This window comes from Schistocerca piceifrons, chromosome 1, assembly GCF_021461385.2.
Source record: "Schistocerca piceifrons isolate TAMUIC-IGC-003096 chromosome 1, iqSchPice1.1, whole genome shotgun sequence".
NCBI classification, from domain to species: domain Eukaryota; kingdom Metazoa; phylum Arthropoda; class Insecta; order Orthoptera; family Acrididae; genus Schistocerca; species Schistocerca piceifrons.
The window spans coordinates 840,597,196-840,614,686 of NC_060138.1; the positions used below are offsets into that span (position 1 = coordinate 840,597,196).

The 17,491-nt window shown below is 44.3% G+C and overlaps 1 protein-coding gene across 1 annotated transcript in view; it reads right to left on the reverse strand.

Annotated features, from left to right (window-relative positions):
- Positions 1-484: 484 nt before the first annotated feature.
- The window catches only part of LOC124798882, a 41,076-nt gene continuing 24,069 nt past the window's right edge, over positions 485-17,491 (reverse strand). Inside the window, exon 3 of the mRNA XM_047262417.1 lies at positions 485-881. Within this exon, the coding sequence (XP_047118373.1) occupies positions 547-881 (335 nt within the window). The 3' untranslated portion in view covers positions 485-546. The remainder of the gene's footprint in view (positions 882-17,491) is intronic.

A 17,491-nucleotide genomic window follows, 5' to 3' on the forward strand; every position in this document is an offset into this window, starting at 1 on the left:
CCGAGTTGACTCAAAATATACACGCTTGCGAGGAAAAAAAATTATTAGATACCAGTCAAATTCATATGTTTTTAAAAGATTTTTCCCCGGTGTAATTGTGTATTAGAGCTGATTTAAGGGCTGTTAGATGGAAGAACTATGTACCACTAAAGTTCAAACATGTTAACTATCTGTCATTTTATCAATATGTTATTGAATGTGAAAATACAGTAAGATTTACAAAAGAATTCATGAGCATTAAGTCACAACATGGAATTTTAGTTCAACTACTCCATCATTTACTTTCACTCATAAAACTGTCTTTATATTAAGCCTTTAATGAAAAATGTGAATAATCACAGCCAGTAATCACAGCACATAAAAGGAATCAGCACATCAAATACAATAATTCCATTGATGTTTATATTTATTTTAAAGTAACATTGAGTCTTTTTACAGTCTTTAATAAAAACAGACACAAACATAAATAAAAGACCAAGGAATGAAAAACAAATTGGAGATATTTAATTACAGAATGTGACACATAATAAAATACAATGCGAAATATCACAGCACAGTTTCAACAGTGTTGCAGTTGCTACAAACTGCCAACAAATGCCCTCCTTCCTCGGCAGTGGTCAACAGAAACTGTGGTGGACAAGCACAGATTTTTTCGTGTCTCTGACTGCAGTCAATCAGTCTCGTCCCTAAAGAAGATAATGAGGTACATCCATGTGCAGGCAGACGGGCAGCACAGCGCATGCACACAAATTCTCCATCAGGTATAAGTGCCAAAGAACCTCGTTGGCACAAAGGACACCAACATGCAGGTGGTTCGGCCAGAATAGCTTCCAGGTACTCCTCAAGCAACAACTCATAACACTCCATAAGCCGTGTCTCAGCTGAAAAAAGATTAATTTTTGGTATGCTGTGTAGATATTTCATTTTTAGATCATGTTTTTGTTCACTCTATTAATCTAGTTTGAATTACTTTGTCTCAATGTACCAATGACCATACATGTGTAATCAGAACACGAGTTAGAATCTTTTTTTTTTCAGTCTGACAAAATTTTGTTAACAGTACAGAAACTGCATACCCTTTACACATGATTTATTTCTTTACATTCTGGGAGCAATAGAACTTTTATGCTTTTGGGAAACAAAATTATAACTTCATAGCTTTGCCTTTCCCAATATTGCTTCCACTACATATTTCGCAAAGTAATTTCAGTTGCTCTATACAGCATTGTTTTTTAATGAGAAAAATGTCATGTAGCACCATGGTTTGGAATTCCGATTAAACTATAATTTGTTTGGTTAGTTGAGAAGTTGGAGGAAGCCAATGGCAAGCCACAGCCAAGAGGATCCTGCCTACCAGAGCACTGTGGTGTTTAAACCAACCTTGGGGTTGATTACAGTTTTGTGTACAATGTGTAACTTTTGCATCATATTACTATATGATCCACACATACGAGGGTAATCTCAAAAGTAAGGTCTCCTATTTTTTTTATAAGTACATAGACCTGTTTATTTCTACAATGGTTTACATCAGTTTACAGCTTGAACATTAGCTATTTTTCAACATAATCACAATCTGTCGATGCATTTTTGTAGACGCTGTGGCAGTTTTTGTATGCCAATGTCATACCAGCTCACTGCCATGCTGTTCAGAAAGTTATGAACCTCTTCTTTCATCTTGTCGTCGGAACTGAATCGCTGGGACCACAATTAACGTTGACAGGTACTGTGAGACTCTGAAAAAACTCAAATGGGCAATTCAGAAACGGAGAAGAGGAATGTTGAGCAAGGGCGTACACATTGTCCATGACAATGCTTGCCCACACATCGCTCGGCAAACCGTTGCTCTCCTGCAACAGTTTCAGTGGAACATAATCACCCACCCACCCTATAGTTCTGACTTGGCGCCCAGTGACTATCGCCTCTTCCCTAGGTTAAAAGAACATTTGGCCGGAAAGCAATTCAGCTCCAACAACAAGGTGAAAGAAGAGGTTCATAGCTTTCTGAACAGCATGGCGGTGAGCTGGTATGACATGGGCATACAAAAACTGCCACAGCGTCTACAAAAATGCGACAGAAATGGTGATTATGTCGCAACATAGCTAAATGTTCAAGTTGTAAACTGATGTAAACCATTGTAGAAATAAACAGGTCTATGTACTTATAAAAAAATAGGAGACCTTACTTTTGGGATTACCCTCACACATTATGTCCAGCAAGCAGTTAATTCCTACTTCTGCTTCCAAGCTTTTTTTAAATTTCTTAACGATATGTACATTGTCAATGTGAATGAGTGTGTCAACGGCTGCAGAATTATACTGTGCAAGGCATGTATGCATTTTAACTTCTCAGGTTTTTTCCAAAATCAAGGTCAACTGATGACATTGCAGGCATTTGGCTGGACTCTAATGTTTGAATGGCACAACATTTCGATAACACAACTGGTCGTCAACATCAGGTGCTCTGATCTACTGAACTATCAAGAAAACTACCGATTCTCTTATATCTACATCCTCCTGGGCTTCCTGTGGTCTTGCTAACAAAGTTGCACCTGCTGTCTGCTCCCCACAGCTGACAGCTGAGTCAGAGACATTTTGTACATGGTCCACTTCCAAACCTGCAGCATTATTATGTTATTTCTTGGCTGCATCACTGCAGTTGAAATCCATGCCTGCTCCCTGCAGAACCACTGAGACCTTTACTGTGTCTGCCGCTTAAGAGAATGGCTAAGAAGTGCTTTCTTCATTTCCAGAAGAGCCACCTCTGTTTACTGTGTGTAGGGGGAGGGGAGAGGCGTGTTTCTTGTTCAATGACTTGAGCATTGCTCCCAAGCCTGAGTGTGTCAACGGCTGCAGAATTATACTGTGCAAGGCATGTATGCATTTTAACTTCTCAGGTTTTTTCCAAAATCAAGGTCAACTGATGACATTGCAGGCATTTGGCTGGACTCTAATGTTTGAATGGCACAACATTTCGATAACACAACTGGTCGTCAACATCAGGTGCTCTGATCTACTGAACTATCAAGAAAACTACCGATTCTCTTATATCTACATCCTCCTGGGCTTCCTGTGGTCTTGCTAACAAAGTTGCACCTGCTGTCTGCTCCCCACAGCTGACAGCTGAGTCAGAGACATTTTGTACATGGTCCACTTCCAAACCTGCAGCATTATTATGTTATTTCTTGGCTGCATCACTGCAGTTGAAATCCATGCCTGCTCCCTGCAGAACCACTGAGACCTTTACTGTGTCTGCCGCTTAAGAGAATGGCTAAGAAGTGCTTTCTTCATTTCCAGAAGAGCCACCTCTGTTTACTGTGTGTAGGGGGAGGGGAGAGGCGTGTTTCTTGTTCAATGACTTGAGCATTGCTCCCAAGCCTTTCTAATTTGGTAGTCAGTGTCTATATTGATTAGGATTTCCTTCAGGATGATCTCAATTGCTTCCCTAATGACAGTCCCACAACCTGGGTTGGCTTGCAATAGACATTTCGCCCAACAGGACTAAGTGACTTCTGCCTTAGTAAGACACATAGAATAGAATCCAAACAACTTTCCATTTCCATGGTAGACAGAATGTTGGGGTAGCACGAGTTTGGCAGAAAAGAACTAACTGAGCTTGCTTGGTTGGTTTTAAAGAGGGGGAAAGGGACCAAACTGCGAGGTCATCTGTCCCTTGTTCCCAGTAGAACAATTACCAACGGAAAGAACAAAAAGAAGAAGTACGGCGCAATAACGCGAGAAAGGAAGAACCAGAGGATTGACAAAAGGACAACAAACACTACAATGGACAAAACAGAACAACCACAGAGAGACGCAAGAAACAGGGAGAAGAGACTAGAAACAAGAAAGCAAATTACCATGGCTGGCTGACCATGAGAATAAAAAAGGAGAAGCCAGCCACTCCGCAACACATTAAAACCTATGCCCTAAAAGCCCTAGGGTGGAGGACACATAGGTACAAAGGACATGTGCTAAAACTCAGATCAAATGATAAAACCCACCCTCATGAATAAAATGTAAAACTAAAGCTGGTGTTGAAGCACGGTCGCCGAACGCCGAAGGTACGGTGCTGGGAAAGTTAAAGTGTCCAGCAAAGAGGTGGACGACTGTCATTTGGGAGCCACAGCGACACTGAAGTGAGTCCTCGCGACAAGATGAGGTAGCCATGTGTGAGCCACGTATGGCCAATGCAGAGCCAACAAAGGACAACTGATTCCCTGCGGGAAGCCTGCAGGGAAGACTTCCACACATTCACAGTCTCCTTAATGACATGCAGTTTTTTGTGCATACTATTATTCCACTCTGTTTCTCAAAGCCGAAAAACATTGCAGTGTAAGACAAAATGCAGGTCAGTTTCAGAAATGCCCATCTCCAGGAGCGGTTTCTGTGTAGCCTGTTAGTAAGTTCGTTGCCTGGGATTCCAATGTGTCCTGGGGTCCACAAAAACACCACTGAATGACTGGACAGTTTCAGGACAGAGATGGACTCCTGGATGTACGCTACCAAAGGATGGCAAGGGTAGCACTAGTCGATAGCTTGTAAGCTGCTCAGGGATGTACTGAAGTGCACAACATATGGCCACAAGCTCTGCAGTCAATACATTGCAGCTAGCGGGCAAGGAATGCTGTTCAATATGGCCTCTGTGGACATAGGCAAAACCAACGTTAACATCAGCCATTGAGCCAGTGTAAACAATTTCAGTGCCCCGGAATACGTCAAGAATTGAGGTGAAGTGACAGCGGAGAGCAGTGGGCCATGCAAAATGTCCAGACAAAGCTTCGGCCGAGGTGTACACCATGGAGGTGTATGTGAATGGACCTCATTTAGTGGTGGCAAAGGAAAGGACTCTAGTTCGTAGAGAAGGGATTGCACATGAACCGCAATCGTGAGCCCTGACTTGAGCGGCCGATGTGGGAGATGAACAGCCGAAGGTGGGAAAAGGAGACGGTAGTTCGGATGCTCTGGAGAACTATGAATGTGTGCAACATAACTGGCGAGCAATTGTGCACGTCGGATCTGCAATGGAGAGACTCTGGCCTCCACTAGGACACTGGTCACTGGACTTGTTCTAAAAGCTCCCGTCGCTAGGCGAACACCACAGTGGTGCACTGGGTCGAGCAAATGCAATGCTGAGGGTGCCACTGAACCATAAACCAGACTCACATAGTCAAGGTGGGATTGAACAAGGGCTCTGTAGAGCGATCTGCACCCCAGTTGGCGTTGCTCAGGCAGTGGAGAGCACTCCCGCTTAAGTTGACGAAGGAAGGGGAGCCAAGCCAATCGGGCGTCGAAAACCTGTCCTAAGAATCGATATGTCTCCACTACACTGAGTGGCTCATCATTAAGATAAAGTTCAGGTTCTGGATGAACAGTACGACGCCGACAGAAGAGCATAACACACGACTTCGTGGCTGAAAATTAGAAGCCCATGACTGCACCTTGTGAATGTCTTCCTCTAGGTGCCTCTCAGCAACACCAGTAGTGGCGGAGCAATACGAAATGCAGAAGGCATTCGCATACAGAGAAGGGGGAGACCAACAGCCCTACAGCTGCTGCTAGGCTATTAATGAACACTAAAATTAGAGATACACTCAATACAGAGCCCTGCAGAACACCATTCTCCTGAATATGGGGGGAATTATTGGAGGCACCAACTTGGACATGGAAAGTTCGGAGCGACAGGAAGTTTTGGGTAAAAATTGGGAGCGGGCCTCAGTGGCCCCACTCAGACAATGTGGCAAGGATATGATGTCGCCAGGTTCTGTCTTATGTTTTACGTAAGGGATGGCAACCAGGTGTTGGTGCCTCAAAAAGGCTGTTCAGATGGCAGACATGAGTGACAAAAGATTATCAGTGGTAGAGCGACCCTGGCCTGAAGTCAGATGAGAGATGTTTAATCATCTGACTGTGGATCCGATCTGGCCCAGGAGCAGTGTCGGGGCAATGTGCAAAGGCACTGAGGAGCTTCGACTCTGTAAATGGGGAATTATAGGATTCACTGTGGCATGTAGTGAATGACAGGACCTTACCTTCCAGCTGCTGTTTGAGAGTGCGAAAGGCTGGGGGGGGGGGGGGGGGGGGGGGGGACACCTGTTGGGGTCTGGTGCCCGAAAACACGTTTGATCTTTGCCCAGACTAGGGAAGGTGACATATGGCACCCAATGGTTGTGACATCTCTCTCCCAACACCCCTGCTTCTGTCATTTGATAAGTTGGCGAACGGGGTCATGGAGCCGTCTAAAGGCTATGAGGTGCTTCAGTGAAGGGTGCCGCTTATGCGGCTGTAGAGCTCGCCGATGCTCCTTAATTGCTTCAGCGACCTTTCGCCGGGGGCACCCTAAAGAGTGAGGGATCGTGTTTTCTGTCACAGAAACGATTGTTGTAGTCACCTGCTCAACCATCACATTTATGTTACTGTGTGGGGGGAGATTCAACGGTGACAGCAGAGGTGAAAGTTTCCCAGTCCGCCTTCTTTAAAGCCCATCTGGGCAGGTGTCCATGGGCCTGACGCCGGGGCAGTGACAGGAAGATGGGGAAGTGGTCACTACCACACAGGTCGTCGTGTGCTCTCCAGTGGATAGATGGGAGAAGTCCTGGGCTGCAAATTGATAAATCAATAGCTGAGTAACTACCTCAAGCCACACTGAAATGCATGGCGGCCCCAGTATTTAATAGGCAGAGGTCGAAATGAGACAGTAAAATTTCGACATCTCTGTCTCGGCCAGTAAGCATGGTGCCACACCACAGGGGGTTGTTGTTGTTGTTGTTGTTGTTGTTGTTGTTGTTGTGGTCTTCAGTCCTGAGACTGGTTTGAAGCAGCTCTTCATGCTAATCTATCCTGTGCAAGCTCCTTCATCTCCCAGTACCTACTGCAACCTACGTCCTTCTGAATCTGCTTAGTGTATTCATCTCTTGGTCTCCCTTTACGAGTTCACCCGATGGCTGGGGAGGGGGGTGTTGCTTCCGAAGTAGGTGGTTATGAGCATTAAAATTTCCTGAGAGTAGGAAAGGTTTAGGGAGTTGATCAATCAGAGCAGCCAATGCATTCAGGGGTACTGCACCATCTGGAGGAAGATAAACACTGCAGACAGTTGTTTCCTGCGTCGTCCTTATTGTGACAGCTACAGCATCAAGGGGGGTTTGTAGGGGCACAGTTTCACTAGACTGAGTTTAGGACATAAACACAAACTCCATCTGACACACTATTATAGTCGCTACGGTTCCTGTGGTATCCCTTATAGCCGCGGAAGGCATGGGTTCACATTGCCAGGAACCAGGTTTCCTGGAGGGCAATGCAGAAAGCAGGTGTAAAGCTTAACAGTTGCCGTAGCTCAATCAGCCAGTCAGTGGAAAAAACCACCGCAATTCCACTGGGTGACATCACCGTGAGACTGGGAAGGCATGGAACATTCAATGAGGCAGTTTACACCTCAGGGTCACCTGCTGTCACAGACTTTTTGCCTGAGCAGTCTATATCCATTTTGTCCGAGGGTCCGGCGTGATCTATGTCCTCAGCGGACGCCAGTATCTCCACCTCATCTGCAGACGCAGAGCTTGTAGGTAGCGGTGGTGTGGGTGCTACTGCAATTCCCTTGGTCTTGGGGACCTTCTTTTTGGATTTCTCTTGCTGCTCCTTGGTTTTCCCTGGCTGGGAGGACTTCACAAATTCAGTATCCAGGACTGAGAATGAGCATGAAGCCCTACGACCAGCTGCTTTTGGGCTCTACAGCCACTGGCGGTTGTCATCTTTCCCACTAGCAGAAACCTGGGAAGAGAGTGACCTAAGGGACCCCTTCCTAGCGCAAGGAGCCAACGAGAGGAGCAAAGAAGCCTTATGCTTCTCTGGCTCGGAAGTGGGGACTGAAATCCCCGATGGCTGGGGAGGGGGTTGTTGCTTCCGAAGTAGGTGGTGTGGGAGCAACAGGGAGGGAAGTGCCCCCCCACCATCAAGGGGACAGGTGTAGTCTCCCGGTTCTGAGAGGTGACAGGAATTTGAGCAAATGATGGGGCAACAATTGTTCTCCAAGTGGCGGTGTAAGATGAGGTCATAGCCACAGGATGTAGGCATTCAAATTTCCTCTTGGCCTCAGTGCAGGTCAAACGGTCCAGGGTCTTATATTCCATGACTTTCCTCTGTTTCTGCAAAATCCTGCAGTCTGGTGAGCAAGGTGTATGATGCTCACCGCAGTTGACACAGATGTGAGGCCGGGCACATGGAGGATTGGGATGTGATGGACACCCACAATCTCGACATGTGATGCTAGATGTGCAGCGGGAAGACATATGGCCGAAATTCCAACACTTAAAGCACTGCATTGGGAGAGGGATATGGGGCTTAACGTCACAGCGGGAAAGACCATCACCTTGACCTTCTCGGGCAATGTGTCAACCTCAAAGGCCAAGATGAAGGCACCGATGGCAACCTGATTAACCCTCAGACCCCGATGGACATGCCGGACAAAACAGACTTTTCGGCACTCTAAGTTGGCGCGCGCAGCTTGTCATCAGATTGCAAAAGAAGGTCCCTGTGGAATATAATACCCTGGACCATATTTAAGCTCTTATGAGACGTGATGGTAACGGAAACATCCCCCAGCTTCTCACAAGCAAGTAATGCCCGTGACTGGGCAGAAGATGCTGTTTTTATCAAGACTGACCCTGACCGCATTTTGGATAAGCCCTCCACTTCCCCAAACTTGTCCTATAAATGCTCTACAAAAACCTGAGGCTTTTGAGACAAAGGAGTGCCCATCAGCTCTCGTACATACGAGGTACCGGGGCAAATAAGGTTCGCTGCCATCCTTAGCCCTGTGTTCTTCCTATGGTGTGGCCAGGGAGGGGAACGATTTAGGATCATACTTCCTTGCATTGTAATGAGACTTGGAACACTTACAGACTGCTGGCGTTTGATCACCACCAAGTGATGATGTGGTACGTTTCATCATGCGTCATCTGCCCTGATGCCACCCACTCCGACCAGGGGCCCTCCCCATGGGTGCCACTCAGCCACAGCAAAGGACACCTGGCAGGATGGCCATTGCCACAAGTCCCAATGCCCCAGGGTGAGGGGCACCTACTCCTTTGCATAAGTGGAGCGTTAATGGCGCAGGCATCAGCAGAGCAATCCCTGTGTAGTCAAGATGCTACAACCAACAGGGTACATGGCAGCCCCATCACAACGGACTGGCTACTGTGCTGGATATGACGTGCAAAAAATTACATGGCCATGTGATGTTTAAAGCTTTCCCGGTACACCGGGAAAGCTTTAAACATCACATCAAGCAACTCTACGGGGAGGAAGTGATGGAATGTATTCGAAGATTCGACAAGTTACGTGAAAGAAGAACGAGGCTGCTGAGCTCGTTGATATTCTTATTAAGTTGCAGAGACAAGAGCATTATTCTAACGTTTGCCAAAATTGTGCATTTCATAAATACCACTGCTGCAAACAACATCAAACGTAAAGCAAGCATGACTTTGGTGAGAGAAAGGATTCGTTTTACTCGGCGTGAATTGGATTCTGTGTCAAAGGACATGTTCCACATACATTTGGAATTGGCAGCAAGACTATCTTCTCTGTTGTGGGACTGGGTGGATGGTGTGACATGGGCTAAAGCAAACTGGAGCCATGATAAAGCTGTGACGAGGCAAACTGCCAAGATTGACAGACTTTCTAAACAGATGCAGCAGGAAGTTCCAACTCGATGATCTGTTGTTAATTTGACAGAGAAAACTTTAGGTGACGCGACTGTGTCTGTGCTAGCAAAAGGACTGAATTTTGCTCCCACACCTGTTTCATCGCCACTAGTGGATTTCATCAGTGCCATCGAAGAAGCTGTACGCCATCTTGATACAGATGAAGCGGAGGAAGTTCGTCGGGAGTCTTGCCGTGTATTGACCAGGGGTGCACCAATGAAGAAAAACATCTCGCCCATGGAGAGGATAGCCCTCCGTAACTTACGAGCAGATGTGGATACAGTAGTCTTAAAATCTGACAAAGGAAACGCTACTGTCCTCGTACCAAGGGATGACTATATTAATAAGATCAATGTTTTATTATGTGATTCAACGTATCGCAAAATCAATAAGGATCCCACGAGTCGAGTAGTGCGAAAAACAGCAGAACTTTTATCAAATAGTTCTCTACTGAAGGAGGTCATCAAGAGACTGAAACCAAACAGCTCATTTCCATCTAGGCTATATGGACTGCCTAAGATCCACAAGGAAAATGTGCCATTACGTCCAATTGTGAGTAACATTGGAGCAGCCACCTACGACCTAGCAAAATTCTTGGCATCTTTGCTCAAACCAATGATAGGCAAGTGTGCACATCACATAAAGAATTCTGGTGATTTTATCAGTCGACTTCAGTCACTACAACTGCAAAGTAGTGATTTATTGGTCAGTTTTGATGTGCTTTCACTGTTGACAAAGGAGCCTCTGGTGGTCTCACTACACCTCATTGGCAATATGTTTGGTGCAGACATTGCAGCGTTGTTTGAGCACACACTCTACTCTACATATTTTATATTTAACAACGAATTTTACGAACAATCTGACGGTGTCGCCATGGGGAGTCCTTTGTCTCCCCTGGTGGCCAATCTTTTTATGGAGGATTTTGAGGAGAGAGCACTCGACTCTGCCACTTTTAAACCAACAGTATTTTGGCGGTACGTTGACGACACTTTTATAGTGTGGCCTCATGGTCTGGACTGTCTCCTAGAATTTTTACGTCACATGAACTCCATATATGAAAACATAAAGTTTACCATGGAGATAGAGAGAGGCGGTTGTCTGCCATTTTTAGACATCTTGGTGCGATGGAAGAGTGATGGCACACTTGGTCACTCGGTGTACAGAAAGCCCACTCATACAGACCTGTATCTACAGGCTACTAGTTGCCACCATCCAGCACAAACAATGGGCGTTCTCAAAACCTTGGTCCACCATGCCCGTACTATCTCTGACGCTGACAGTCTTCAAGCGGAACTGGAACACCTGCAAAAAGTATTTTTGAAGAATGGTTTTTCACCTAGGCAAGTGAACAGAGTGATGAAGACCTACGAACGACGGAACAAGGAAGAGGAAGAGCCCTTCAGGTCGACTGTTTATCTACCATTTATTGGGAATATTTCTTCACAGATAGGCAGAATATTGAGAAAGTATCAAGGGAGAGTCATCTTTCGCCCTCCTTCCAAAATTTCATCGCTGGTGGGATCCATTAAAGACGACCTGGGCCTGCGTAAACCAGGTGTTTACAAAATTCCGTGTGAATGCGGCAAATCATATATAGGGCAAACAATGCGAACTGTGCAGGAACGCATTGTGGAACACCAACGGCATACTCGCCTTCTCCAATCCACCAAGTCCGCAATCGCCAAACATTGTATTTCCACAGACCATTCCATGAATTACAACGACACAAAAATTTTGGCCCATACATCAAACTTTTGGAGCTCGATTATCAATGAATCTATGGAAATAAGATTGTGTGACAACGAGACTCTCATCAATCGAGATAGCGGTTATCAGCTGAACTCTGGTTGGAATCCTGTTATAGAGAAACTTCGTAGTCAACGTAGTTATCTGCATAAAGATGGAATTCAACCTGACACTGATACGCCAGGCTTTCGCAGTGGAGGGCGCGAGGCGCAGCGCACGGAGCCGTTATGAACGCGCACGCTGAGCAGCACATGCGCAATGTCACCTCAGGCTTTAAATAGCGGAGCTCAGTGCGTACTCGCCAGTACTACTACAGTGGCATTCACCTGAAGATGGCCAGAAGACTCTGCGCCGAAATATCGTGGCAGGAAGTTACTGATATCCGGCAGTTCTCCCGTGTTTTTACATGGCCATGACTGGTGCAGAAAATGACACTGCATAGTGGGTGGAGGAAAACAAACCCAGGAAGGTGTCCTCACCCACGAGATGGAGGACGAGCGGGACTGCAATGCCACGATGAGAAAGTGGGCTAAAGATCTCAACGCACGATAGACACGATGCACCATGTAAGGCGCCCTTCCCTGATTGGCTCGCTGTTCGGGAAAATTTTGAAAAATGGAGGTCAAACCCAACAGGGGACCATAAAATAAAAGGCTGAAAGGTGTGGACTCCTTTTAGTCGCCTCTTATGATGGGCAGGAATACCTCGGGCCTATTCTAACCCCCGGGCCCGCAGGGGGTAACTGAGGTTGTACATATGCTGCCCCACATTGAACAATACCTCTCAACAAATACATGTAACTATCAGAAGTCGGGTGTCTTGAAGATCTCAAAACGCCCTGTCAGATGAAGAGGATTGGATCTGAACTTCAGCATTTACAAGAGAATTTCCACACGTCTATTGCCATATCCAAATTGCAAATGCATTTCATATATCAGCATCTTGGCAGAAAGAAAAAGTACAGGTGAGAAAACCAAATGCAATGCCCCTATGCAGAGAATCTCTACAAAAACCACGAAAATCCTAAATAAACATAAATGGCAAATGTATGACACACCTGCTGAAAAAGACAAGCATCATAACAGGCAATGTAAAGGACAATTTAAGCTTGCAGAAGCCAGAAAACTACAATGTTCATTGTGAATGTGGTATCTCATATATTAGCCAAATAATCAGAACAGTAGAAGTTTGACCTGTGGAACACTAACTCCACACGAGGCTTGGTCACTCTTGTGAATCTACAGTGGCTAAGCACTGTCTGGATACAGACATTCCACAAATTACAATGTGATGAGAACCTCGGTTCAGTGCTCGAAAGTTCCCAGAAAGTGTCATTAGGGGGCCAACTGAACTCAAATTATGAGTAAATGTACTGGGGGCTGGTGATCATGTGAGAATGTGCTACAGCAAACTGTAAATATGGCAACAGAATTATGCCATCTCTCTTCAAATGCAAGGTCGAAATCACGCTATCATTATGCCATTTCTCATTGAATACAAGCCAGAAATCACCAATTCTCTTCAAATGCATGCTAGCAAGCAAATAAAACAGATAAAAACAGGCTTTGTAGCGCTCTCCCCATGATAACTAGAAGCTAGGGTCGAGTGCCGAAATGACAGTCAGCTGCACAACAACAAACTCAGAGAAGGGATGTGGTTGTCTGATTTCGACCTTGCATGCCCTGATGTAATGTCATCCCGGATGGTGTTACCATGCTCAATGTACCAGTTCAATATTTTTCTTTGAGCAATACATGCAAAGTATTATGCAACAATGTAAGGAAAGAGTGACTGATACTTACCAAAAAGGTTGCACGTTAAGTTGCAGGCAGGCACAATTAAAAGACACTTATGCATTAGCTTTCAGTCACAGTCTTCTTCAGAAAAATAACACACATTTACTCACACATGCAAGCACATCTCATGCACACATGACTTATCTAGGGCCAGAATGCAACCGTCACATGGAATGGAAGCAGCGATCTACACGGGGCGGTAACAATGGATGGCAGTGTATGGGTGGACGGGGAAGGGGGGGGGGAGCACTGTGTGACAGAGTGTACAGGGACTAAACTACCAACAGTCAGAGTGCAAGCAGGCTGTGGGACAGAGTGTTGGAGAGGAGGAAGGGGAAAAGTGAAAAAGGGGAGGCGTGGGGAAAGATGGGTGGGTGTGACAAGCAAAGTGTATGAGGGGTTTTAGAGGTGCAGTTTTTACAATATTGCCACAGCCAAAGTGGTCTAGATCGTGGACTGGTGATTCATTGGCCTGGGCTTAAATCCCACTGCTACCAACATTTTTTTGCATTTTATTATACTCCTCACAATGTTAAAACCTCAATTATAAAATTTAATTTTTTGACTGCTACAGACATGCCCTCTACATTCCATTCTTGAGGCAGCTTTGTTGTTGCTATACTGTTTGCCTAACTAATGCTGCTGCTATGAAATACACATCTGAATTTAGGAAAACTATTAGTTGAAAAAAATTGATTTTTGCACATCTTACATTCAGATATCTTCACTCAATAAATAACAATTTCTTCTCATTATTCATCATAGTTACTGTGCTGCATCAAATTAAGTAAAATACTGCAAAAAAATTTAAAGAGTCTGCAGAGTTAAAAATGCATGGTGTGAACTTTGCTTATGGTTGATTTTAGTCCATACATTTTTGCGTATGAAATGTAGGTAAGATATTAAATTTTCTTTGAAACCGAGTGCAGAATGATGTCTTATTTCATTTTCAAGTTATTAGTTTATACATCCATCAGACAGTCGGGTGTGGCATGCCCATTTTCATCCTGTGACAATAGTCATATTTCATAAACAGTTCAAGACATTGAAATGAGGCTTTTTTGTACATGATAGCACACAAACAGGCACATAATATAATAAATGATATAACCTTTTTCTTCACTAAGATAATGAAGTAAGTCATCCGCAGCACTGCGAGGGTTGACGGTACAGAATGTGTGAACAAGTGAATAGCATGTAAGTTCTCTGAAGGTTTCCAGGAAAGTTTGAGGGATTTTCGAGCAGTTGCCCATGTAAGAGTCCCACAGTCAAGTGGTCAAATACACAGACTGCAAATTTGATGGCAATGTTAATTGACTGATCATAAAATTTCAACAGTATTAATACATTACAAGTACTTACAATTACTATTCTACTAAATCAAATGGCTATAGCAATCATTATCGCACACTGGTAAAATTTTGCATGAGCCGCCACTGGGTAAATGTTATCGACAGATACTACCAGCTCAAGAAAACTCAGAACTGAGGAGTCAAAAAATAATAATGGATGGTGTTCTGAGATTACAAAACTACATCGTCATCAGTAACTCTTTCACAAAAGAAGTCCTAAAAGAAACTTCCTGGCAGACTAAAACTGTGTGCCCGACCGAGACTTGAACTTTCTTTCAGGAGTGCTAGTTCTGAAAGGTTCGCAGGAGAGCTTCTGTAAAGTTTGGAAGGTAGGAGACGAGATACTGGCAGAAGTAAAGCTGTGAGGACCGGGCGTGAGTCGTGCGTCGGTAGCTCAGATGGTAGAGCACTTGCCCGCGAAAGGCAAAGGTCCCGAGTTCGAGTCTCGGTCGGGCACACAGTTTTAATCTGCCAGGAAGTTTCATATCAGCTCACACTCCGCTGCAGGGTGAAAATCTCATTCTGGCAAGACCTAAAAGGATAGTGTTGTCAGCTAGTGGTAAAACCCACTTGATTGTATTGTTGTGGCACGTAGAATTTAAGTATATTGGTCAATAACAATACCTCTGGTTCAACTGGTTGTGTGACATAGCAAGGTAATGTCAGATCAGGTTGTCTTGTAGGATGCTGTGAAGAAGAAATGGGGATGGCAACTAGTAGTGGTATGAGGTACTCTACACCGTGCAGCATATGGTAGCTTGCTGAGTATGTATGTAGATGTACCTAATCTGCGACAAGAAGCACGCCCCCACGCCTGACCCCCAGCCAACTTGGTACAGGCATGAAACAGTGACGTAATAAACCCTCTGCTCTTGACTGGAGGAGGGGAAGCCAATACAAGTAAAAGAGGAAGGGGCTAAATGCATCAAAGATCAGAAAGACAGATGAAAATAAAACAAAAGAAAAAAAAAAATTGGCTAACAAGCAAGACAGACATGTGAGCCGCCTGCCCCCCCCCCCCCCTCCCCTCTCTGCAGGACTGAGCATGCAGCGGTACACAGTCCTCCCATACCCAGACCACTACTGGTCCAGTACAGTGAAAATAATAAATAGCGGAATAAAACCCTCTGTTTTTGAGAAAACATAAAATCTGATTGAGTCTTCTCGCATTGTCAGCCAGCATCAAGGATAAGGATTCCTTAAGACCCTACATTTGCCAGAGTGCTATAAGGAGACGGCACTGAAACACAATAACATGATCTTTATTAACAGTTTTTCCAAAGCGGGTGACACTGCTGATCCTTACACTTGGCTTAAAAATATTAACTTCCCAGTAATCACCACCTAAGAAATTCTGCACCATCCTTGTATTTGACTTCCATGACTACTACCTGACAATATGATCTTTAGTTTTTTGTGCCCCTTTTCCTTTATAGTCTTATACTACACATTACACCCTGTACTACTGGGCGCTTCTGAACTTGTTTCAAGATGGAGCACAAGCTCAGATTAGGGAAAGATGAAGAAGGAAAGCTGTTGTGCACTTTCAAAGGAAGCATCCTGGAATTTGTCTCATGTGAGGCAGGCAAATCACAGAAAACCTAAATCTGGATGGCCAGTCGGGGGTTTGAACCCTCATCTTATGGAATGCGAGTACAGTGAGCTAACCACTGCGCTACCTCACTCGGTACGAAAGCTATGACACCTGTCACATCTTTTCATTGAGATGGCACACTTATACCTGTAAAGCTGCTGAACCAGTTTGCAGTTTCAAGATTAGGTACAATTTTCTAGTATTTGTAACCAGCATCAATTCCCCATGTAATGAAGTTGTAACACAACATTCCACATGAAAATAATGCTGACTCTACAGAAGTCTTCATGATATTCAGTTAAACACTTGTGTAAGTTACACAACTGAGAATACTTTCAATTGTTTAAGAGAATGTTTCTCACCCTACACCTCTTTTTATCTGTTAGTAAGAAGTAATCCCTATTTCTTTCTTATATTCACACCTTTCTGATTTTTTTCCATCTCCTCTTATTTTTCCCATCTAGACCTTAACTTACCATCTTTCCGACATCTCACTCCTCTCCACCTTAGTCCATCTTTACTTCTCACCACCTCCCCTTATCAGCTCTGACTGACGCTGGCACAGTGCTTACCAATGTACTGTCTGTGACTATCTACTTTCTATATCTACTTTCCATATCCACTTGCTTCAAATTTTGCTACCTGGAGGTAAATAATGGCTAGCCAGTGCTGTCTCTTAATTTTACAAATTAAGTCTTAACCTCACCAAAGACTAACTATATTCAATATAAAACAAATAAAAATTACAATCTGGTAACATAAATAGATATCATTAACCACATTCTAAATGAAAGAATGTGTCACATTCCTTAGAGCCAATCTTGATGACAATGTAAAATGAGGTCCACACACAGCTAAACCAGTTCAGCATTACTTTCACTTACAACAATATCTCACTATGCTTACATTATGACAACAGTATTTCTTTCAAGCAGTTTCACACTCTGTTGTGTTTTGCAGTTCTCTTGGGACAATGCCACTTAATACATAAAATATTTATTCGGCACATGCAAGCAGCAATAATTCTAAGTGAAGTAACTTCACATTTTGCAGAAACCTTGGACTTCTTATACTCACTTCCTAATACATTTTCTCCTTAACAGTATATCTTGCCCCCCCCCCCCCCCACCCCCCTAGAGCGATGGATTTACACAGCCACAACAGAAGAAAGAAACATTTCTACATCAACTTCAATAAGCTCCTATTATAAAAGACAAAAACTTAGAATGCCAGAAATTACATTTCTTTTTGGCCATTCATTCTACAAAATATCATCATCCAAATTCAAGACTAGAAGGAACCAGTTAGCGGC